The sequence below is a fragment of the Adiantum capillus-veneris genome, chromosome 1 (assembly GCF_014529385.1).
Source record: "Adiantum capillus-veneris isolate H3 chromosome 1, ASM1452938v2, whole genome shotgun sequence".
Lineage (NCBI taxonomy): Eukaryota > Viridiplantae > Streptophyta > Polypodiopsida > Polypodiales > Pteridaceae > Adiantum > Adiantum capillus-veneris.
The window spans coordinates 172,113,250-172,138,883 of NC_140931.1; the positions used below are offsets into that span (position 1 = coordinate 172,113,250).

General features: G+C 44.5%; 1 protein-coding gene across 3 annotated transcripts in view; it reads right to left on the bottom strand.

The window, feature by feature from the left end:
• Nucleotides 1–2,163: 2,163 nt before the first annotated feature.
• LOC147466019 (uncharacterized) overlaps nucleotides 2,164–25,634 on the bottom strand; it is a 120,488-nt gene continuing 97,017 nt past the window's right edge. For all 3 annotated transcript variants that reach the window (XM_086523428.1, XM_086523445.1, XM_086523436.1), the window contains 3 exons: nucleotides 3,196–3,388; nucleotides 2,708–3,122; nucleotides 2,164–2,597 (listed from right to left, as the gene is read on the bottom strand). In XM_086523428.1, coding sequence (XP_086379554.1) covers nucleotides 2,548–2,597; nucleotides 2,708–3,122; nucleotides 3,196–3,388 — 658 coding nt within the window. In that variant the 3' untranslated portion in view covers nucleotides 2,164–2,547. The remainder of the gene's footprint in view (nucleotides 2,598–2,707; nucleotides 3,123–3,195; nucleotides 3,389–25,634) is intronic.

Below are 25,634 nucleotides of genomic sequence, written 5' to 3' on the forward strand. Positions count from 1 at the left end.
TCGCGGTGGCTTTTTAAAACAATAAGAAACTGATAAATATCATTAGGTTGAGTTCAGCCAGTTTAAAATGGAGACTAGTCGATTGCAAACCATGGTAAAGGTGGGATATGTGAAAAAGTTCAAAAATCATGCAAATTTTAAATTTTTGCTAGTATTTCCAGTTTGTTTTTTTGTGAGGAGGAACCTTGGCTGATGATTGCTTAATAAAAGAGACTTTCGCGAATATTGAATAGAATTAAGTTATAGAATGCAAGAAAACTCAAGCCATATGAGCAATTATGCCATGGTTGAGTTTCCATGGTTTAACAAAAGCTATAAGTTAAAATATTGAGAAGGAAAACGAGTGCCTTTTGGTGGTGGTTTTGGGGGAAGGGGGGGGGGGGGGGGGGGGGGGGAGAGAGAGAGAGAGAGAGAGAGAGAGAGAGAGAGAGAGACGGTAATTTTTTTAGTGTTAATATTAGGCTGTTCATAAGATATTCAACAGTCCTATAGTTAGAGATGCAAAAAGGCTATATTTATCAAAATAGACATGAGGACACTACTCTTTAAAAGAAAATGCACACATAAAATCTCAATTATATTTTAAAAAATGATCATAGAAAACTCAATTATATTTAAAAAAATGATCTAGTAAACTTTTATGACATTGGAAACACTCCAAATCTGTAGAGATCATTCGGCCCATTGAATTAAACTACACCAATAAGAATGACAAACAGCCCCCATAGTGCTCAAAAAAATCGTCATATCCGACTGAAAGATGTTACTAGGGTACATTTTTCGAATTCATCCTAAACATTGTATGAAATAGATATTTACCTCTGAGATTATGTGAATGATGATACAACACATCTCTATATTTTTACATCTTATCTTGACCTTCTCTACTTATCTTGAGATATAATGATGTGTTATGTTTCCCTTATATGGAATCTTCAACCGTATTGGAAAATTCACTTTTTATTTCTTGTGTAGAATGTATTAGTATCACATGCTAGAAAGGTATTTATCTTATGTATTTGCCTAAGTCCTTTGTGGTGATTTAAAAACTCTATATGTAGTTACTTGCTGTGATCCCTCAAAATATCATGCATGTAAGGAAAACAAAGATTTTCATAAAATAGAAATTACTTGGGTGAAATTTAGAGAGAAAAGTAATCTCTGATTTATAGAAAGTGTTGAGCTAATGCTTGCTACAATAGGCTCGAATGTGGCTGAACAATGAGGGCAAAGGCCACCCGGTATAAGATCTCACACAACCCTACTAACATAAAAAGCTAACAGCTCAAAGCCTCTACATGAATTACATGCTAAGCAATTGTCCCCTTCATAACTTTGTGCTTAAGAAAAATGATTCATTCCTCCGTGAGACATGGCCAACTTCTACCTTCCTCTTTGTTTTTTATTTTTTTTGGGAAGGGCTTGGGAAGAGGGAGGGGTTGAACAAAATATATTAGATTCCTTAGCGAAAGGCATGCAACATACCAAGGTCTGCCAACCAACGTACTATATCTTACACTGAAGACTAGTTCTCCAAATTTCACCCATTCTACAAGAAGGTAGAGCCATCATTGACAGAATTTACAAGAAGCTAGAAACCCTACAACTTCAAGCTGCATGTGCCCAGAGAGAGTGCTGGAAATGGAGTGAGAGCACAAGGGTGCTTATAGTTGTTTGCAACAAAATGGCCCCACATACAGATTTCGATGCGACCTGAGGTATTTACCATAGAGCAGAGGTGCCGCATGCAAACCCCCCTTCAGCATCACCATATGATTGGGCTCATAGATCTCAGTAGGGGAATCCTACTCAAAATCCAAAAAAACCCTACAACACAAGACAAGCTAGCAGCGTTCTTCCACTCGTGACAATACAAAGCTCCACGCAAGAAAATGTGCCTTGCCATTCATGTTATATGACAAGTATTAAACCTGGGACCTGTAAGTGCTTAGCCACATCTTTTACTCACGGGAGAATAAGCAGCTTATTGAACACACACATTGATTGTAATAAACAGTTTGCTGAATCCTTGAAAACAACACATTTGAGGCATTAATATATTGGAAATTATTGGAGAGCACAAGTTTCAAAGTTGAAGACTCACATCTCAAACATGCACCATTTCAAAGAGATTTCAAGTTGGAAGGCTTCTGGTAACAGATCTAGGCTCAAAAATGACAGTTTTCCTTTCACATCATTAAGTTCTATTAACTTCCATAGCCATGTAAACCACCTTCATATGAGTCAAAAATTAGGCGACAAAAGGCACAATACAGAGTACATTACCAGCCCGATAGTACATCGCAAAGTACGTGCTATGTCACCAATCCTTGCACTACTATCGGCACCAAACAACCGCATGTTTCAGCAAAAACTCTCATCATGCCTTCAACATGCACCAACAAAATAATTTCTGTAGCCCAAATCTCCAAAATAATTTCTTTCAGATAGATAAGTGGCATGTTTCACAAAGATAAAAAGCGTCCAAGATGAGTAAGCATAGGCTGTTGAAGATTTGGCCGGTCAGAAAAAAAGCCTCTTTAAGTATCACTGCTTCTCTGTTTGCTGTATGGACTGCTCTCTTGGTCCTTGAATACCTGCTTTATCGTGCATCAAAATGGTTCAGGATGATAAAACGGATGACTAAATAAGAGAAAATTATGAAAATGAAAAATCATGAAAATGTACTGTATAGAAAGGAACCTACCTTGAGAGGGTAAGGAGTGAGGTGGGAACGAGCCAGCCGGACCAGGCGGTAGATGATGGGAGCTACCATCTGAAGATAGTGGCAGGCCTACATAACCAGAGGGCATATAATGCCTGGGATCAGGTTGTAATGTAGTTGTGGTTGCAGCATTAGGAGGTGCTCTTTGTTGAGGATGAACTCCTGGAGGATTGCGCATCTGTTGTGGTAGAGGGTAATGGAAATGGTGTTGCTGTTGCCACTGAAGGTATTGTTGGTGCTGTTGTTGTGGATATGAGTGTTGTTGCAGCTGAGGCTGTGCTTGTGCTTGTGTTTGTTGTGGTTGTGGTTGTGGTTGTGGCTGCCTATGTTGCACATATGGTTGTAGAGACTGTTGTGGTTGTGCTTGTGACATTTGATGCTGTTGCCAATGAGGTTGCTGCAACAACACAAAACTTTGGATATTGCACCACTAAAAAAAATACACTCCTGATTGCAGATCAACAGAGTACCGTATACTGTGGTGGTTGAGTAGGCAAGGGGACCAGCTGCCCAGATGGAACATTTTCCCCTAGACTTGCTTGCTCTGAAGGTGTTGATTGGCCATCTGGTGTACTTACACCTTGTTTTGCCCGAGCGATTTTAAGCTTTGGTTTTCGAGCTTCTCGTACTTCACTTGCACCTCCTTCTGGGACCAACTTCTTTCTGAAATGGAGAGAAAACAGAATCACCTAAAAAGAAAACAATTAACCCCCTAGAGTATGGCAGATGCGCACCGACAACCCTCCATACAAATTCTATTGCAATGAATGCAGATAAGTACCGTCTTTCTCATTTGTACATTCACTTACGGGTGTGTGCGTGCGCGCGCGTGCGTGCCTGTGTGCGCGCGCGTGTGCGGAGTGAATGTGTGTGCAGGCGTGTGCGTGTGTGTGCGTGTGTGTGTGAGAGAGAGAGAGAGAGAGAGAGAGAGAGAGAGAGTCAAGAATCAATCACAACAGCACCAAATAACCACTTCAAAACAATTCACAGTTCACAATAGATTTGCACTAGCCCGGCGGAGTTCTGTGCCTAGAGATATTGGCCCCAAAGACTGGCGCCCCTTTCGGTATTTCTTTATGTATTAATCAGTTCAAAGTACAAGAGTGGGTCGGGTTCTCACTCTCAGACTCTGCATCCAGATCCTTTGCACAGTGTGAGCCCTCACCGCTTATTTATTGTTTACAAGGGATGCCAAAAGCAGAGCCCCAAAAGCTTAAAAAAATAAAGCAAAACTCTTTTCTCTCACAAGCTCTCCTTGTAGAGCTTTTAATAAAATAAAAGCAATGTAATTCTCCCTCTCTCTCTCTCCTGGCAATTGCGTAGAGAAAATAAAGCAACTGCCGCAAAAAGCTGAAAAACTTCCCCAAACTGCCGTACGGTGCCACCTCAACAGGCCAATGAATTTTCCGGGAGTTTCAGCCTGCTGCCCTAGGGTTAGGGTTAGGGTTTATGGCAGATTTTAGGGTTAGGATTTGGGTCTCTAACAGATTTTAGGGTTTGCAGGTTTTAGGGTTAGGGTTTTCAAAATTAGGGTTTTCAGCAACAATCAGGGTTCCCACGTGCTCTCAGACAGACAAAGGCCCTCGATTACGCTTGCAAAACAGACAGAGGCCATTACCCGTCTTAACAGACACTGACTGTTAGTACCTACGTACTACGAACACACATCTAGCACATGTACCAATCGACACTCACATCACACGACATCACATGACATTCAACATTCATTCGGATCTTAGACCATGATTTATCGGCAATGTAGCTAGCAATCGCATCTAGATCCAATCGGGGCCTCATCGATGTCCGATTGACCAACCCCTATTGCAACCATGTCTATTCGAGATCAATCAGACCAAAATGCTGCAGTCATCTTGTCTATCAGTTCCTACACTTAAAAGAAGTCAAGAACAAATCAGTATCATAATCAAGAATTCCATTTCATAAAGTCATACAGCAAAATACTGTCAACTTTCAATATCGCTGAAGCTCAAAGAGACATCAGTGACTCTAGTATCTAAATCAAGGCATCTGCTGACAAAGAAGCGGAGTGACTCCCCTCTTGTGCATCCCACTGCACCAGATCTCCGGCCAAGCTGAATTCAGGGTTCCATTTGGAGTAGACTATGCTAAACCAAAAGCATCGAGGTAAGTTTCACAATCAGAAGAGTATCTGCCAGGTCCTCCTCCTCCATCCACTTCGCATCTAATGCAGGATAGTTCTTGAACTTAACCAAGAACCGTCTTCCGACTTTACCTTTATTCTTCGTATCCTTATGTGCCAAAATCTGTCCAGGAACAAGAATCTCCTCGTTTTCTTCCACTTTGGGTTGCTCATCAAGCTCCCCATCATCAGGCACATCACCTTTGAAAGGTTTCAAAAGACTCACATGAAATGCATTGTGAATCCTCCAAGTATCAGGCAATTTCAGTCGGAAGGAGACATCATTTATCTTTTCAGTGACTTGGAAAGGTCCGTAGTATTGCATACTAAGCTTTGGAAAAAGCCTCTCCTTTCCCTTTTTCTTTCTCACGCGTGCCTTCTCAAAACGTAAGAGCACCCAATCATCCTCCTTCAATTTCAAGTCACGATGATGGCGATCCGCTGCCTTTTTCTGTCGTTCTTGAGATTTTTGCAAAGCCTCGCGAACCTTGGCAAAAGCCGTATCTAAGTCTCGAGTACATTCATCCGCTTCAAAAATCTTATCTTTCGTGCTTAGGAAGGGTGGAACCTTCGCAGCACCTTCAACAATCTCAAATGGCGCCTTCCCTGTCGAAGAGTGTATCGTGTTATTGTAGGCAAATTCCACCAAAGGTAAGTACTTTTCCCATTGAGTCTTCTAATCGGAGATATAAGACTTCAATAAATCTAGAAACACTGAATTGGCAATCTCAGATTGCCCGTCAGTTTGCGGGTGGAACGATGATGAGAACTGCAACCGCGTGCCAACGTTCTCCCAAATTGCCTTCCAAAACAAACTCGTAAATCTAGGGTCCCTGTTGCAAACAATCGTCTCAGGCATGCCATGTAATGCGATACTTTCCCAGGGGCAGGTGGGTATGGGTAAAGGCTGTAACCATCCCTGTGCTTTATGCCTGTCAAGCTTGACCTTCTGGCATACTAAGCAACTGCGCACAAACTCTTCCACATCCTTTTTGAGTCTCGGCCAAAAGAAGTATCTCTCTACCCCTTTCATCTCTCTACCCCTTTCATGGTGGTAGCAATACCGCAGTGACCCGTAAAAGGTGGAAAGTGGCATTCAGTCATAACCTTTTCTCTCAACGGCTGTGTAACGCACAACATGGTTTTTCTCATCAAGTAGCCATCCCGAATGGAATATCCCGCTACTGTCTCCCATCCCGTATCCGTATGAAAACGCCTGCAAAATCTGCATACTAGTCGACCATATCCTCGAAGCTCCTATAATGTACCGCGGAAATAGTCAGAACCAACGGCTTCCGAGACAAAGCATCTGCCACCACATTCTTCTATCTCTGCACATGGACAATCTGAAAGTGAAACTGTGACAAGATGTTCGTCCACCGCATCTGCTTTTCCAAAAGCTGCTTCTGTGACAAGAAGTAGCGCAAACTCTGATGGTCTATAAAGACAGTAAAATCCGCTCCGAGTAGGTAATGCCGCCACTGGGTAAGAGCATGGATAACTGCCAAAAGCTCTTTCTCATAAATCTGTACTGTCATCTCCGGCGTTGAGAACAATCGACTCTCGTAAGCAATGACATGGCCTTCTTGCATTAAGACCGCACCCAGACTACGACCACAAGCATCACAATATACTTCAAATGGCTTTTGTAAGTCTGGCAAAGTCAAAACTGGTCCCGTAGTCAATTTCTCTTTAAATGTCACCTCTGTGGCTCCCCACGAGAAAGGGACTCCTTTCTGTGCCAAGATATGCAAAGGGGAAGCAACCTCTGCAAACTTTCGAATGAACTGCCTGTAGAAAGAACACAGTCCCAAGAAGCTTCTAACTTCATGGATATTCTTCAAATTGGGCCAATCACGTATAGTCTCTATCTTCGCCGGATCCATTTGCAATCCTACTACTGAGACAATGTGTCCCAAAAAGTGTATCTTTAGTAGGAAAAATTCACTTTTCTTTGCATTAATCACTAACTTGTGATCTCCTAATGCCTGAAACACCTGAAGCAGATGATACCACTGTAACAGACTTGGACACTCCAAGTCAAGAATCATTCACAGCAGCAATAAATAACCACTTCAAAACAATTCACAGTTCACAATAGATTTGCACTGGCCCGGCGGAGTTCCGTGCCTAGAGATATTGGCCCCAAAGACTGGCGCCCCAAAGACTGGCGCCCCTTTCGGTACATCTTTATGTATTAATCAATTCAAAGTACAAGAGTGGGTCGGGTTCTCACTCTCAGACTCTGCGTCCAGATGCTCTACAAGTGTAAGCCCTCACCGCTTATTGTTTGTTTACAAGGAATGCCAAAAGCAGAGCCCCAAAAGCTTAAAAAAATAAAGCAAAACTCTTTTCTCTCACAAGCTCTCCCTGTAGAGCTTTCAATAAAATAAAAGCAATGAAATTCTTTCTCTCTCTCCTGGCAATTGCGTAGAGAAAATAAAGCAACTGCTGCAAATTGCCGTACGGTGCCACGTCAGCAGGCCAACGCATTTTCCGGGAGTTTCAGCCTGCTGCCCTAGGGCTAGGGTTAGGGTTTATGGCAGATTTTAGGGTTAGGGTTAGGGTTAGGGTTAGGAATTCTGGCAAATTTTAGGCTTTGTAGGTTTGAGGGTTAGGGTTTCTAGAATTAGGATTTTCAGCAACAGTCAAGGTTCCCACATGCTCTCGGGTAGACACGTCATCACTTTGTGACAACACCCCTTTCCGTATTTCTTTTATATTAATCTTTGAGCAAAGTACAACTGCCCACGAGACTCTGCGTCCAGATGCTTTGAGAAGTGAGCCCCTTGAGTCACTTATAAAGGTTACAAGGGATGGTAAAAGTAGAGCCCCAAAAGCATTAAACTCAAAAGCAAGCTTCCCAAAAGCAACTTGCTAAAATCTGCCAACAAAAGTAGTCAGCGAAAATTGCGGAGATTGAAACCGGCCCGTAGAACGGTAGACTTTGGCTTCACTTGAAATTCTTTACTTTACTTTAGACACACACACACATAGTAATTTGCAAAGGTAACCTGCGACGAGACTTAACACTTAAAACACACACACGGCTCGGAAGCTAGAATGCTCCGAGCAGACGCCGACAACCTGTAGGCCCCAAAATTGGCACCCCTTTCGGTATTTCTTTATACTTTAAGACGGGAGATTATAAAGAAGAGTCCTGGGAATGCTTTACGTGTATCCAGCTAGATACCACCTATTTTGACAAAATTTCGACAACATAACAACCCCAAAACTTGCCCGAAACCAATTCCCCTGTTAGAACTCGCTTCCACTGACATCAACCCTCTAGTTTCTGCCCAAAAACAGCAAATTCAGCACGCTGTACTGGTTTTTGCCATGTTTTCAGCCCTAAAAAGTCCATGAACTGGCCTCTAGCAGTGGGGCATTGTTCCCAATAGTTCTGCCATCTGTATGGCTGAGAAACAGTCAAAATTCAGCACAACCAACGCCGAAAACGCACCTATACGGTGAGGTTATCACCCTCACCGTTGCCTGCTTTTGGAGTAGCAGTTAGCTAGTCATGTTCCTGCTCAGAGAGGCTGTTGCCTCAGCAAAAACGCATGTAAGCACACAGTTGTACATGAGTCAAATGAAGAGCCCTCTTGTGGAGCATCACATTACTGCACGTAGGGGAGAGAGAGAGAGCAGTGTGACGTGTGCAGGACACAACTTCTTGCACCACACTGTACATGAGAAGGCAAGCTTGCAGTCAATAGCTCTTAACCTGTGACAGGTTGCGCATGAGCTCTCTCTCAGCTAGAAATCAAGCACCCAGCTTTTAGCATGAGGAAAGTGCACCCGGCAGTGCCACTTGACACATTTACAAGCATTTTCCTGTTTTGGGCTTCCTGGTTAAAAATCCCCCAGCTGGTTGCCCAGTTGACTTTGCAATAGAGTTCTAAAATGTTCCCCTTGTCATTCCAGAGGTAATGACGCGAACAGATTTCGTGGCCCAAAATAGCATTTCCCTAAATTTTAGGAGATGCTTCCGTTGGACTCCCACTGGTCATCTGACCATCTATCCCCATTGGGACCCCATTAAAAAATGCAATGTGGCCAAGCTATAAGGTACTTTCTCTTGGTGACCCCACCTTGGCACTATGCCTTTATTGAGTTCACTTCCTAGTATCCACCAACTTGCTAAGTGCGATGGGGAGACCTACATGATCTTGAACTGAGCCTAGACATTGAAACCAACCCGTGGGGCGATGGGCTTTTGGCTTTCACCCGAAATTCTTTACTTTACTTTAGACACACAGAGAGAGAGAGAGAGAGAGAGAGAGAGAGAGAGAGAGAGAGAGAGAGAGAGAGAGAGTACTTTGCAAAGGGAACTTGCATTAATACTTAAGCACACACACGACTCGGAAGCTACAATGCTCCGAGCAGATGCCGAAAACCTGTAGGCCCCAAAATTGGCGCCCCTGCTTCCGTTGGGTTCCCAGTGGTCATCTGGCCATCTATCCTCATTGGAGCTGCATTCAAAAGTGCAATGTGGCCCAACTGTCAGCTACTTTCTGGAACTGGCCTGTTAAATCCAAAAAGGGCGGTAGACTTTACTTTAAACCTTGATTTAGCTTTCACCCATTATTAGTCGTCTATTTTACCTGCGCTATAGTGACACAAGAGAGGGGAATGGGATACAGATGCTAGAATGCACCTGTATGAGAAGACCAACATCAGATTGGCCCCTAACTTAGGCGCCCCGTTCGGTATTTCTTTATTGTTCAAAAGAGGGAATAAATGCTGTGGATCCCTACAAGCTGCCCCGCACAAACTGTTCCAGCCCGATTTCGGCAACATAACTGTACTAGAACCCTTCACAGTCAGTAATTCCACGCATTGACTGACTTTCCCGACGCATACGGGCACTTTGCAAAACCTGGCGAGAATCTGCAGCACGCTGAATTCTCTGTTTTCAGCCCTGAAAATGCGCCAGATCACCTGTACAACGGTCCCCTTACGTCCCCGAACCTCCTGGGGGTATTAGGGTCCGTTTAGGGCCAAAACCCTAAACCTGCAAAAATACACAGCAGGCTGTAATTTACTGTTTTGGGCTCCGTTTCGCGTGCCGGTCGCATCCGTAGCAAGTCCTCGAGCTCCCGCACCTGTAGGGCTACTTGCCCTTTGAATCGGACGAGATTTCTGGCGTGAAACCTCTCCGAATTCACATGTACCTGCGGGGGGATTAGCCGCTAGCTAATCCAGTACCTGTGCAAGAGGCTCTTGCCTCGGCAATCGCGCATGAACCCACACAACTGTACATTGGTCAAATGAAGAGCCCACTAGAGGGGCATAACATACTGCCAAAGGGGAGAGAGAGGGCAGTGCGTAGTGTGCAGGGCATCACTCCTGGCACCGCACTGTGCATAAGAGGGAAAGCAAGCACTCCATAGCTCTTAACCTGTGACAAAACTGAAAATGAGGCTCTCCCCCTCCTAAATTCAGCACCAACTCTTGTTGCATGAGGCAAGTGCATCAGAAGGTGCCACTTGACACATTTACAAGCATTTTCCCGTTTCGGGGTTGCCGCCTAAAAATCTCCCAACCGACTGCCCAGTTGACTTCACGGCAGAGTCAGAAAATGTTCCCCTTGTCATTCCGGAGGTAATGACGCCAACGCATTTTCAGGTCCCAAAATAGCAGTTCCCTAAATTTTAGGAGATACTGCCATTGTATCTGTCTAGGTCATCCGACCCTCTTTGTACACTGCGGCCACATCCAGAACTGAAATGTAGCCTCTGTAGCAAAGGATTCCACTTTGGCTAGTCAATGACCCCACTTGGCTAACCATAGTCCTTGTCCAACCTTAGTGCTCTCTTGCCCTCAGGCCTGGACTCCCTTTGGACAGTTCCACACTAGCTATGCAATGCAGGGCAGTTAGATTTCCCGAGGGGTGTTTCCAAAAAGTGAAAGTAAATAGATAATTAGAAAGAAATCAACAAAAAGGATAGATAGTAGTCACACGCTGGTGACACTTTCTGTTAGTGATCCCACCTTAACTCTATGACTTTATTGAGTTCACTTCCTAGTATCCACCAACTTGCTAAGTGCGACGGGGAGACCTACATGATCTTAATTGAGCCTAGACATCCTTTTACTATACGAGTTCCAATGCCGACCAACTTCTCGTCTGCAGGTGAAATTACCGTTCATATTGGCCATACAATGTCCGACCATTTGCAACTTCAAAAAGAGGGCACTAAGTAATTAAAGGCAATGTTTGAAGAGGGAGGAAAAGGTTCGATGTTAACGTGTGATTTTTTGCAAAATTACCTAATAATGCCCTTATAATTCATCATCAAGGGAAAATTCACTAATAATATCTTCCCAATGAGTGTAAATAGTGTATTATATACTATCCAAAAGACATCAAAAAATAGTCCTTTTTGGTTATTTTTCATCATTTTGATTGATAATGAGACTTAAAAATAGAGAAATCCAACAAAAAACAATAAAGCTGTGTTTTTCAGTCTCAAAAGAGAAACAAAAATCATTGGAAAGAAACCAACAACTAAGGTTAGCAGTTGCCACGTCCTCATGACATAGTTAACAATTGCCACGTCCTCGTGACAGAAATCCATACAGTCACGCTACGTCAGCAACGAGCGCGTTTTGCGAAAGTCCGTACAGCTGTCATGTAAATCGCAACCATCCGTATAGCAACTAGGTCAGAAGATTCTTACGCTCAATTTTAAAGCCTCCCTTTTTTGGCCCCTCAGCAGTTGTTCATAAGTTGGAACAATTTTATAGTAATGCAACGTCATCAGTTTGTGACAGCATTTCCACTCTAGCATGGCCAGTGTTGCAGTGCTGCATATCCTCTGGTGAGTTTGTCAGTGGTGGCCTGAGCCATGGAGAAGGGCCCCTGTCTGCTGGTGAATGTGACTCCGGGGTAGATGTAGGAGGTGGCCACCTCGATTGGTCTTCCTGCTACTATAAATGTGGCTGCTCGTCGAGCTGCTCCAGAGGAGTGGAAGATCATGATCTTGGTTTTCCCAAGATTCACTGTGAGTCCTTCTCTGTACAAAACTCATCCAAAGCTCTCAGATGGCTCTGTAGGCCCTCTGAAGACTCTAAAATTGGTACAATGTCATCAGCATATAGCATGATGTGGACTGTAGTACCTGATAGGTCCGCTCCTGTCCCTCCCACTCGTAGGATGTAGTCGGCGATCTCGTCGATGTAGAGTCTGAAGAGGGTTGGAGAGATGTAAAAGGTGACCACCTCGACTGGTCTTCCTGCTCGTTCAGCTGCTCCGGAGGAGTGGAAGATCATGATCTTGGTTTTCCCAAGATTCACTATGAGTCCCCTCTCTGTACAAAACTCATCCAAAGCTCTCAGATGGCTTTGTAGGCGCTTTGGTGACTCTAAAATCGGTACAATGTCATCAGCATATAGCATGATGTGGATTGCAGTACCTGACAGGTCCGCTCATGTCCCTCCCGCTCTAGATCTCGTCGATGTAGAGTCCGAAGAGGGTTGGGGAGAGGCGGCATCCTTGCTTAACACCGATAGTGCTAGCAATAGACTCTGACATACCACATGGAAGCAAACTCTCCCGGTCACTCTCTCATAGAGATAATAGATGGCCCATATCATCTCTGAGCGTATCGCCAAGTTCTGGAGTTGTCCAAGGAGCCTCTCTCGTGAAACGGTGTCGAACGCTTTGCGGAAATCCACAAAGCAACAGTAAAGCCTCTTCTTCCGTATCTTTGCCCCCATCAATGAGGCAGCGCAGAACGAAGATGTGGTCAATATTAAAGAAGGTCCGCCTGAACCGTGCATGGCTAGGAGCCCTTAGGCCCTTAGCCTACCTACCCGTAAGAACTAAGCTCAACCTCAAGAATTGCGCCATATAGTTTGGCCATTGTATGGCCGATCATGATAGTCCTGTAATTCCCTGGGTCCAAAGTGTCTCCAAACTTGTGGATCGGCACAATGGTGTGCTTGGTCTACTCCTATGGGAAGCCCTCCCCTATAGCCCGGTTAAATGCATGAGTGATCAGCATGGCTATCGTGGCGGCTGCGTAAATGAGGTGCTCACTTAGTAAGCATTTATGGTCTGATGATCGACGGTGTTGTAGTCGGTGGATGGCCTTCTTAACCATCTTCGTTGTGAAGGAGGAGGAGCTCGTGGGTCGAGGATCAGGAGGTTGTAGAATCGGAGGCTGGTTCGGCACCTCAGAGTTTCTCTGTGTAGTTGTGCCATACCTCTGGATCCTCAATGGGGGTAGCCGTTCATGGCTCCTGCAGGGTGTGCCATGTTGTGGCACTCTCCATGCTCATGAACAGGTGGTATAGCTCTAGCTCCTATGCTTCCTCAAAAGCTCTCCGCTTTCGGCGTGTGAGTGTCTTCATTTGGTATCTCGCCTCTCGATTACTAGTCTCTCCATGAGTCCATTACACAGCCGGCGGTAGAGGTCTCTGCACTCATCATCGTACCAACGGTTATGTGGCATGGTGGTCCCTGGGGGGGTGTGTGGCCTGTATGGGTGGTGTGCGGGAAAGAGCTGATGGCTCACGTCTGAAGAACAGATGTGATGTGGGAGCCAAGCACAAGTAGTGGTGTAGAGGGGTGAAGCAAGAGGAGTTGAAACCAGCCCGTAGGGCGGTAGACGTTAGCTTTCACCCGATCTTTAACACTTGACTTTACGACACAAAGCAATGACTTAAAAGGAACCTATAACTGAGACTGGAATTACACTTCAAAACAAAAGCACGGCCAGGAAGCTAGAATGCTCCCAGGCAGACAGAGACACCTGTAGGCCCCAAGGTTGGCGCCCCTTTCGGTATTTCTTTATTCTTTAATAGAGGGAATAAAACCTGTGATTTCCTACAAGCTGTCCTGCACAATCTAGGCTGGATTCCATCTGTTCTGGCCGGATTTCGGTAGCATAACTGTACTAGGACTCTTCACAGTCAGTATCCCCACGCAATAGATGACTTTTCCGACGCATACAGTCACTTTGCAAAACCTGGCAAGAATCTGCAGCACGCTGAATTCTCTGTTTTCTGCCCCAAAAATGCGCCAAATCACCTCTACAACGGCCCCTTCGCGTCCGTGAACCTCCTCGGGGTATTAGGGATCGTTTAGGGCCGAAACCCTAAACCTGCAAAAAATACACAGCAGGCTGTAATTCCCTGTTTCGGGCTCCGTTTCGCGTGCCGGTCGCATCCGTAGCAAGTCCTCGAGCTCTCGCAATTGTAGGGCTACTTGTCCTTTGAATCGGACAAGATTTCGCACGTGAAACCTCTCCGAATTCACCTGTATCTACGGGGGATTAGCCACTAGCTAATCCAGTAACTGTACAAAAGGCTCTTGCCTCGGCAATCGCGCATGAACCCACACAATTGTACATTGGTCAAATGAGAAGCCCACTTGAGGGGCACAACATAATTGCTCATAGGGGGGAGAGAGAGTAGTGCGTAGCGTGCAGGGCATCACTCCTGGCACCGCACTGTACATAAGAGGGAAAGGAAGCACTCCATAGCTCTTGCACCTGTTGCAATCCGTCTGCAGCTGAAAATGGGGCCCCCTTTCTCTGGTAGACTCGCCCAGAGTGGCAGATGTGCTCACAAAGTGACACCTCGCCCAGTTTCCGACTTTGGCCAACTTGGCTAAAAATGCCTCAATTGGTGCGTCAGTTGACTTGGCAGCAGAGCAATAAAATGTTCCCCTTGTCATTCCGGAGCTAATGACGCGAACACATTTTTCAGGTCCAAAATAGCAGTTCCCTAAATTTTAGGAGATGCTTCCACGGCACTCACACTAGTCATCTGACTATCAATCACCACTGTAACCACATCGAAAAATGCAATGTAGGCCAGCTATCAGGTGATTTACATTCGTAGCCCCACCGTGGCTAACCTTAGTCCATTTGTCCAACTTTAGTGCTCATTGGCCGTCCGGCCTAGACTCTCACAGTCCGCCTCACACCATGCAACTCAGGCATTGCCATTTCGAGAGGGGTGCTTTAAAACAAGTCAAATAAAATTCCCCCAAAAAGAAATCAACAAGTAAAGTTGCCACAGACTCGTGATACACCCCCCTCTTGAAATCGCGAACGTCCTCGTTTGCATGAATATCAATCCATTAGTGTGTACAGCACTTCATGGACACCGTATCACGGCTAACAACCTTTATGTCGACATGGTACGAGACATACATGCTCGTACTTAACACTCTTCTATATTCAACACTTGTTAACTCATGTATGGTCTACCTCTGAGACTGTTCCATTGACATAGTGGATAGCTTTTATACTGTGCCACTGGATCAACGGTTTAAAAATGCATCAACATGTACTCCTTAGAAGCAATTATTGTACTCTTGACAACTCACAAGACATACTTACCTCTATAGCACTGAACAAACTTTTGGACAAAACTTTTATTCCCCATGGGAAATTGCCAAGCAGGGTACACTTCTATTGCACTATATCCATAGATACATGAGAAGTGCTAGCTCCTGGATCACCCCCCTATAGCGTAAGTCTCTTTCCTTTTGACCTTTGCTCTTCGTGAGTTGGAGAATACGTAGGTGGTAAACCAAAGGCTTCAAGGTAGAGCTGCAATACATTTGGTGACTCTAATTGTCACGTGACACATCCAACCCTATGTGTCCGTGGACAAGCTACAGCACGACAAGGGTTCAGTCAGTCCAGTCAGTCTAGATTTAGAAGTGATCTAGCACTTTTGTGAGTCTATTCGTAGACCGTGTAGTGTACCCCATCTCTTCAGCTTTGATGCCCAGCTTCATAGCTAATTTTGGCGTGATAAAGTTCGCTTTGGCTGTAACAAACTTGGACACTCCAAGTCCAGAATCGACCACCACAACACCAAATAACCACTTCAAAACAGTTCACATTTCACAATACATTTACACTGGCCCGACGGAGTTCCATGCCTAGAGATATTGGCCCCAAAGACCGGCGCCCCTTTCAGTATTTCTTTTTGTATTAATCAAAGTTCAAAGTACAAGAGTGGTTGGGTCTCACTCTAAGACTCTGCGTCCAGATGCTCTCCATTTATCTGTTTACAAGGGATGCCAAAAGCAGAGCCCCAAAAGCTTAAAATAAATCTTTCCTCTCCCAAGCTCTCCCTTGAGCTTCCAAAATAAAGCAATTCTCAACTTTTAATAAAATAAAGTAGTCCCAGCGTAACAAAAAGTTGCCGCAAGAGAAATCTCACACAAAAGCAACTCTACGACAGTTCCGCAATATGCGCCGCAAATTCCGGGATTCTGTCGTACGGTGCCACGTCATTCTGTCTGTGCATTTTTTGGAATCTCCCTGTTGCCTTTAGGGTTAGGGTTAGGGTTACGATTTCTACAGTTTTAGGGTTTTTTAGAGCAAAATTAGGGTTTGCAGGTTTTAGGGTTAGGGTTTCCAGAATTAGGGTTTGCAAGTTTTTAGGGTTTCTGCAGACGGGCATTCATGTCATTCAAACCCTAGCACTTGGGCAACCACGTCATCACTTTGTGACATACCCCCCTCTTGAAAGCATTGTAATCGCCCTCGATTACGCCTGCAAAACAGACAGAGGCCATAAACCGTCTTAGCAGACACTGACTGTTAGTACCTACGTACTAGGAACACACATCTAGCACTGTACCAATTGACAGTCACATCCAACGACATCACTACACATCACTTGACATTCAACATTCATTCGGATCTTAGAGCATGATTTATCGGCAATGTAGCTAGCAATCGCATCTAGATCCAGTCGGGACCTCATCGATGTCCGATTGACTAACCCCTATTGCAACCATGTCTATTCGAGATCAAGTAGACGAAAATGCTGCAATCATTTCGTCTATCAATTCCTGCACTTAAAAAGAAGTCAAGAACAAATCGGTATCATATTCAAGAATTCCATTTCATAAAGTCAATACAACAGAATACTGTCAGCTCTCAGTATCCCTGAAACTCAAAGAGACATCAGTGACTCTAGTATCAAAATCGAGGCATCTGTTGACAAAGGAGCGGAGTAACTCCCCTCTTGTGCATCCCACTGCACCAGATCTCCGGCCAAGCTGAATTCTGGGTTCCATTTGGAGTAGACGATGCTAAACCAAAGGCATCGAGGTAAAGTTTCACAATCTGAGGAGTATCTACCAGATCCTCCTCCTCCATCCACTTTGCATTTAATGCAGGATAGTGCTTGAACTTAACCAAGAACCGCCTTCGGACTTTACCTTTATTCTTCGTATCCTTATGTGCCAAAATCTGTTCAAGAACAAGGCTCTCCTCGTTTTCTTCCACTTTGGGTTGCTCATCACGCTCCCCATCATCAGGCACATCACCTATAAAAGGTTTCAAGAGACTCACATGAAATGCATTGTGAATCCTCCAAGTGTCAGGTAGCTTCAGTCGGAAGGAGACATCATTTATCTTTTCAGAGACTTGGAAAGGTCCGTAGTATCGCATACTAAGCTTTGGAAAAAGCCTCTTCTTTCTTTTTTTCTTTCTCAAGCGTGCCTTCTCAAAACGTAAGAGCACCCAATTATCCTCCTTCAATTTCAAGTCGCGACAATGGCGATCCGCTACCTATTTCTATCGTTCTTGAGATTTCTGCAAAGCCTCGCGAACCTTGGCAAAAGCCGTATCTAAGTCTCGCGTATATTCATCTTCCGTGCTTAGGAAGGGTGGAACCTTCGCAGCACCTTCAACAATCTCAAATGGCGCCTTCCCCGTCTAAGAGTGTATTGTGTTATTATAGGCAAATTCCACCAAAGGTAGGTACTTTTCCCATTGAGTCTTCTGATCCGAGATAGAAGACTTCAATAAATGTAGAACCACTGAATTGGCAATCTCAGATTGCCCGTCAGTCTGCGGGTGGAACGATGACGAGATTTATGCCTGTTAAACTTGACCTTCTGGCATACCAAGCAACTGCGCACAAACTCTTCCACATCCTTTTTGCGTCTCGGCCAAAAGAAGTATCTCTCTATCCCTTTCATGGTGATAGCAATGCCGCGGTGACCCATAAAAGGGACACTGGCATTCGGTCATAACCTTTTCCCACAACGGCTGTGTAACGCACAACATGGTTTTTCTCATCAAGTAGCCATCCCGAATGGAATATCCAGCTACTGTCTCCCCATCCCGTATCCGTGTGAAAACGTCTGCAAAATCTGTAACTATGGCATACCGGTCGACCATATCCTCAAAGCTCCTATGATGTATCGCAGAAATAGCCAGAACCAACGGCTTCCAAGGCAAAGCATCTATCACCACATTCTTCCGTCTCTACACATGGAGAATCTGGAAGTGAAATTGTGACAAGATGTTTGCCCACCGCATCTGCTTTTCCGATAGCTGCTTCTGTGACAAGAAGTAGCGCAAACTCTGATGGTCTGTAAAGACAATAAAATCCGCTTCGAGTAGGTAAATGTCGCCACTGAGTAAGACCATGGATAACCCCCAGAAGCTCCTTCTCATAAATCTGTGTTGTCATTTCCGACTGTGAGAACAGTCGACTCTCGTAAGCAATGACATAACCTTCTTGCATTAGGACCGCACCCAGACTACGACCACAAGCATCACAATACAGTTCAAATGACTTCTGCAAGTCCGACAAAGTCAAAACTGGTCCTGTAGTCAGTTTCCCTTTCAATGTCTGAAAGGCAGTCACCTCTGTGGGTCCCCACGAGAAAGGGACTCATTTCTGTGTCAAGATATGCAAAGGGGAAGCAACCTCTGCAAACTTTCGAATGGAGCCCCTGTAGTACGAACAGAATCCCAAGAAGCTTCTATATTCATGGACATTCTTCAAATCGGGTAAATCACGGATAGTCTCTATCTTGGCCCGATTCATTTGCACTCCTGTTGCTGAGACAAGGTGTCCCAAAAAGTGTATCTCTCGTAGGAAAAATTCAATTTTCTTTGAATTAATTACTAACTTGTGATCTCGTAATGCCTGAAAGACCTGAAGCAGATAATCTATGTGTTCTGCCTCATTTTTGGAGAAAAAAATAATATCGTCAAAGAAAGTGCCAACAAATAGCCTGTACTCTCGAGAAATCCTGTCCATCATCCGGTTAAATGTCGCAGGAGTAAGGATCCCTGTAATTTGTCGAGTATATTATCGATCCTAGGAATCGGAAATCTGTTCTTGATGGTGATTTTGTGGAGAGCTCTATAATTGATGCACATTCTCCAAGATCCGTCTTTCTTCAAAACCAACACAGGAGAGCAATACGGTGAAGTACTATGCTGGACAAGACCCTTTTCCAAGAGGTCTTTCACTTGGTTCATAATCTCTTCATTCTGTGCTTGGCTCACACGGTAAAGTGGCCAATTCGGTGGTGTGCTTCCAAATATCTAATCAATGGTATGACCTTCAAGACGAGCAGGTGGTGTCACAAACGGGAGCACATAACAATATAAAATTACATTCGGATAAATAGAATTTATCACTTAATACTCAAGCCAGAGTATATAGAGAGAAATAGATAAAGGGAGAGAGATAGAGAGGGAGAAGATCGACACAGTATTGGGGACAAGAAGATGGGTTGGTCCCCCCCCTTAAAGAGAATCCTTTATTAGGGAGAATCTTTTTACAAGCACAAGAACCAGAGAAAACCCCTCCGTTCTAAATCTCTGACTCGATGGTCGTTCCTTCCCGTAAGGGAAATCCGAGAGACGAGCTCTCAATCCTTTTTCTGTCCGAAACTCGGAGTCGAAACTCCACAGACAATTTCCGAATTCCGTTCTCGGAATTCCCAAGCGTAGGCCGAAGCCTTCTCACTTCTCCTTCGCGATGAAGTACCTGCAAACACACACGCAAACACGCGACAACAATTCGTATGGCGAATCCACAATAGATACATGTCGCTCTTGCGTGGGAAAAGCGACTTCCGTGCTTCGTAGTTTCGCGCGATCTCTCGCGTCTTCTGGCGGCGGAGTCTTCTCTTGTTGGCGTTGGTAACCCCCTTTCAGTGAGGGCATGTGGTGCTTTTATAGCTTCTTCGCCACGGCACAAATAGCTGCTCGCATAGAGATCGCAATCGTTTTTTTTTTTTCAATATTTTTTCTTTTCCGATGTTCTGCCAGAAAAAGAGAAAGAGAAAACGTTGGCTGATCTGTTGCTTTATTTATCGGATGGCTGCCCACTTATTAAAGGGGCGGCCGACGTATTTTAAAAATAGTCTGAATCTGCCCAAAAACTCAATAAAACCTTATAAGTTAAAAACAATGCTTTCACAGCACTTCCCAAGCGTCCCTGGATGCAACCACATGCACAAATGCAATGCAGACAAAGATTCCTCGCGGGAAAGCGTTTGCTCTTCCCGGAAAACTCGTTCAAATTTTCGGCTTTTTAAGAAAAGCTTCTAAGAACCCATCTTTATTCTTGTGCTTGCGTCTTTACATGTATTCCTCTTTCCAATTCGGATTTCCTCTCGACTATGGTTATCCCCTTTCCGATGCACCCGTCACCCACCTTGTGACGCATCAGGAATACCCATCACCTAGTCCTTTCCTATCAAACTTACGGTACAATCCCCTTCATGATGCTCTATGTCACCCATCCTATGACGCATCAGAGATGTCCGTTCCCGGATAGTCGGATACTTCTTCCCGATGCTCCCTATCACCCATCTGATGTGACGCATCAGAAGTACCCGTTACTGGTGCCCTTACAGATATTCCCGTTCACAATGCTCCCGTCATTACTTTGAATGACGCACTAGGAATACTCTGTACTTGGATGCCTCTAGTGAGAAAAACCCTCTCACTAAAAATTCCAATAATTCATTTAGAATTATTTTTCTTGGTGTTCCAAGTGAGAAAACCCTTCTCACTTATAAATCCAATAATTCATTTTGAATTATTTTTCTATTTGATAAAGCCAATTTAGCAACAGGTGGTAACTCGCGTGGTAGGCCCTCTAAGAAGCAATCGGCGTATGAGTGGATAAAATCTTGGCATTCTTTATCAAGTTTAGACATATTTGTCCTATCCTTATCACTCTATTCTTTCATGAAGATTGAGTAAACAAACAGACTCAATTTCATTAATTTAGAAATGGCCGAAGCCGATACAATAGTGACAGACTCGCCCTTCAGTTTAATGTCAAGTACAATGGTTATGCCCTTCTCTGTGTCAATGTCGCTTACCTCGCCCGTTAATCTACCATGGCGTTGCTCTTGTGGTACAAGGGAATTCCAAAGAGAACATCACAACCTTCCAAAGGCATTATGTAAAAGTCCTCATGCCCCAAATACCCCTGACAATGCAACCGAAGTTTGCCAATGACAGGTATTACGTAATGGCTACGTCCCTGCCGGGTGCCGCTAGAACCGCCTCTGCAAGTGGTCCCATCCAATCGGGAGTTTTCTCGAGCCGCGCCGCCAATTCCGGTGAAATGAAGTTGGCCTTGGCTCCTCCATCGAAGAAGATCAGGGCCTTCTGGTCTTTTACTTTGCGCCAAGCTCGGCAAAGTTCTGTACTCTCGTCCATGGTGTTGGGATCAGTACCAACACAATCTGGAACCAATCTTGTTTTCATCTTGCCTTTTCTTCCACGATCCTCAGTTGCTCTCGAACTCTCAGGCCTTTCGTCGTCCTTGTCATTTTGTTCTTTCTGTGCCTTTTTAGGGCACTTCGCGAAGATATGTCCATGTTCCCCGCATCCAAAGCACTTCCCCTCCCTGATGAAGCGAGCTCTCTCCCGAGGAGTAAGCTAGAGTGGTGCATCCTTCTTTTCTGGGTTGCTCTTTCTCTTTCTACTTTTGGTCTTTCACTTTGCCCCAAGCTCGGCAAAGTTTTGTACTCTCGTCCATGATGTTGGGATCGGTACCGACACAATCTGGAACCAATCCTGTTTTCATCTTGCCTTTTCTTCCACGATCCTCACTTGCTCTCGAACTCTCAGGCCTTTCGTCGTCCTTGTCATTTTGTTCTTTCTGTGCCTTTTTAGGGCACTTCGCGAAGATATGTCCATGATCCCCGCATCCAAAGTACTTCCCCTCCCTGATGAAGCGAGCTCTCTCTTGAGGAGTAAGCTTGAGTCATGCATCCTTCTTTTCTGGGTTGCTCTTTCTCTTTCTACTTTCATTCGCTCGAGTATGTTCGGCTCGTTGTGTCATGACCTCATCGGTGGGGTAGGTCAGACTGCCAGAGTGAATGGCAAAACCCTGTTTCGCATAACTCATCAACTCCTGAATAGAAGCTGACTTCTGTTCCAAGCAGTGATCTCGAATCTCTGTAGGTAGACCCAAGGTAAACCGCAAAATCTGTTCTCTGAACGAAATCTTCTTGAATGAAGAGGTGGTAGAAAAGAGCTCCAGAATCTCTCACAATAAGCGTCCATTGTATCTCTCTTGGTCATCCGAAGATGGTTCCAAGCAACTCGTATATCGCATTCATATTCTTGAGTTAGCCAAGAAAAAATAAAAAGCTTCTTAAATTTCAGTCATTTAACTGGCGCGGTCTTGTTTACAAGAAGCGTGGACCACCAAGTTCGAGCATTCCCCTTAAAATAAGAGGCAGCTCTCTGAATCTTAAGACTGCTCTGAATAGCGTCCTCCCGCAAAAGCGATGTCAAACTGCTGTATAAAAGACAAAGCCTTCGAAGCATCTTTATATCCTGAAAAAGTGTCAAATTTAATTGACTTTCCACCTTCCTTAAACTCTCGGACTTTCTTGCTTTTGTCTTCCAGAAAATCATACTGGTTGGCTTTATAAAAATTCTTCTTGTTTGCATAAAAGTTGCTGTCATCAGAGTTTGAACTGTCTGTAGACGAGTCATCTCTAGAACTGTCACTCACTGGGCGAGATTTAGACTTCTTTGCCTTTTTCTTGCCCTTTCCAAAGCGTTGTTTCTTGCTTCGCTTTCTACCTTTTCTATCTTCTTCGCTCGAGTCAGAAGAGCTAGAAGCTGTCAGAAGAAGAAGAAGAAGAACTGGGTACTCCTTCAAATCGAACACACTTCTTTTGTTTCTTTGCCTTATCAAATGTCGACTGACGACCCAAATAACCCGAGAAGTCAGTGCCTTTCTTTTGCTTTTTGCTGTGCTTTTTAGCTTTCTTCTACGCGTCAAGAAGCTGAGCAATCCGTGCATCAACCACCTCTTCTAATTCCTTCTCTAAATATTTCTTGTGAGCAAAAGGTTTCTTGAGAGCAGGTTTCAGGGGTAGTGTTGTGGTTTCCTCTCACTCCTCGTGCACTTCCTCAAAAGAAGTCTCGCTCATATAGTTTGCCAATTTTGGGTCCTTCGCAAAATTGAGCATCATCTTTGTTGCATCGCCGATCAATTGACAACACTCCATCTCTCGTCGCTCCGCTTAAGTAGGCCGAGGCGGGCCATACTCCTTGCCGGAATCTTCATTGTAATCCCTTGCCACATCTCCGGATGCAAAGGGAATCGACTAATCCTTGAGTGAAGCCATAGGTGCAACGAAAAAAAAAATTAGGGATCTGATTTCCCGTAGAAAAGAAATCGGCCGTGCTCTGATACCACTGTATAACAGACTTGGACACTCCCAGTCAAGAATCGACCGCGACAGCACCAAATAACCACTTCAAAATAGTTCACAGTTCACAATAGATTTACACTGGCCCAGCGGAGTTCCGTGCCTAGAGATATTGGCCCCAAAGACTGGCGTCCCTTTCAGTATTTCTTTTTGTATTAATCAAAGTTCAAAGTACAAGACTGGTTAGGTCTCACTCTCAGACTCTGCGTCCAGATGCTCTGCAGAGTGGGAGCCGAGAGTGAGCATTTTTGAAAGATTACTTTGAGAACTTGGAGGGTGAACTTAATTGATGGTAGCAACCAGTGTGACATAAAAACGCGTTTCATGCAGACGAAACCCCGAAACCTATGAAACGTTTTGCCGAAATGCATGAAACGGACACGCATTTTTTTTGAAACGTTTAAAATTGGTGCTTCTTTTCTATTATTAATATATAATTTAATGTCGTTTATGAAACACGTTTCATGTTTTTGACGCTATGAAACGAAACGTTTCAAAACCTTGAAACCCCGAAACGACCAAAACCACGAAACGTTTCATGTCACACTGGTACTAGCAACATAAACATAGTACTTAATTAACTCGGCATGACAATACTTTTGCAAGAGAGGCCCAATCCACGTATTTATCTGTTTACAAGGGATGCCAAAAGCAAAGCCCCAAAAGCTTAAAATAAAGCAAAATTTCTTTTCTCTCCCAAGCAGTGTGACATAAAAACGCGTTTCATGCCGATGAAACCCCGAAACCTATAAAACGTTTTGCCGAAACGCATGAAATGGACAGGCATTTTTTATGAAACGTTTAAATTGGGGCTTTTTTTCGAGAAACCCAACGTTGCTCGCTGGAAGTCGCTTCTCGTCTCTCTCTCTCTCTCTCTCTCTCTCTCTCTCTCTCTCTCTCTCTCTCTCGTGGACATTAAAGTCGAGTCATGTGTGCTACATTATATACATATTTATCATATTTTATTAATATAAAATTTAATGTCGTTTATGAAACTTGTTTCATGTTTTTGACGCTATGAAACAAAACGTTTCAAAACCTCGAAACCCCGAAACGACCAAAACCACAAAACGTTTCATGTCACATTGCTCCCAAGCTCTCTCTTGAGCTTCCATAATAAAGTACTTCTGAAACCGGCCCGTAGGGCGGTAGGCGTTGGCTTTCACCCGAAATTCTTTACTTTAAACACACACACACAGAGCACTTTGCAAAGAGAACCGGCGACGGGAGTTAACACTTGAATACACACACGGCTCGGAAGCTAGAATGCTCCGAGCAGACGCCGACAACCTGTAGGCCCCAAAATTGGCGCCCCTTTCGGTATTTCTTTATTCTTTAGGAGGGTAAATTACAAGGTAACGTCCTGGGAATCCTTCACATGTATCCACCTAGATACCATTTGATTTGGCCAAATTTCGGCAGCATAACAACCCCAAAACTTGCGCGAAACCAAATCCCCTGCTGGAACTCGCTTGCACTGTCGTATACCCTCTGATTCCTGTCCAAAAACAGTAAATTCAGCACGCTGTATTTACTGGTTTTTGCCCTGTTTTCAGCCCCAAACAGTCCCCTAACTGTCCTCTACCAATGGGGCACGATTCCCAATGATCGTGGCGTCCGTATGGCTGAAAAACAATGAATTTACAGAGCCTACACAGCGCTGATTTTGCAACTGTACGGTGAGGTTATGACGCTCACCAGTGCTTGCTTTGGAGCAGCAGCTAGCTACCCCTGTTCCTGCTCAAGGAGGCTCTTGCCTCAGCACAAAAGCATGAACCCACACAACTGTACATCAGTCAAATGAGGAGCCCTCTTGTGGGGCATCACATAACTGCACGTAGGGGAGAGAGAGAGAGCAGTGTGTAGTGTGCAGGGCATCACTCCTAGCACCACATTGTACATGAGAGGGAAAGGAAGCACTCCATAGCTCTTAACCTGTGACAGGTTGCAAATGAGGCCTCTCCCAGCTTAAAAATCAGCGCCCATTTTTCTGCAAGCGGAAAGTTCACGAAAATGTGACACTTGGCGCATTTTCAAGCATTTTCCCGTTTCGGGTTTGCCGCTTAAAAATATCCTGACCAGTTGCCCAGTTGACTTCGCGGCAGAGTTATAAAATGTTCCCCTAGTCATACCGGAGGTAATGACGCGAACACATTTCACGGCCCAAAATAGCAGTTCCCTAAATTTTAGGAGATGCTTCCGTTGGGCTGCCACTGGTCTTCTGACCATCTATCCTCATTGGAGCCGCATCCAAAAGTGCAATG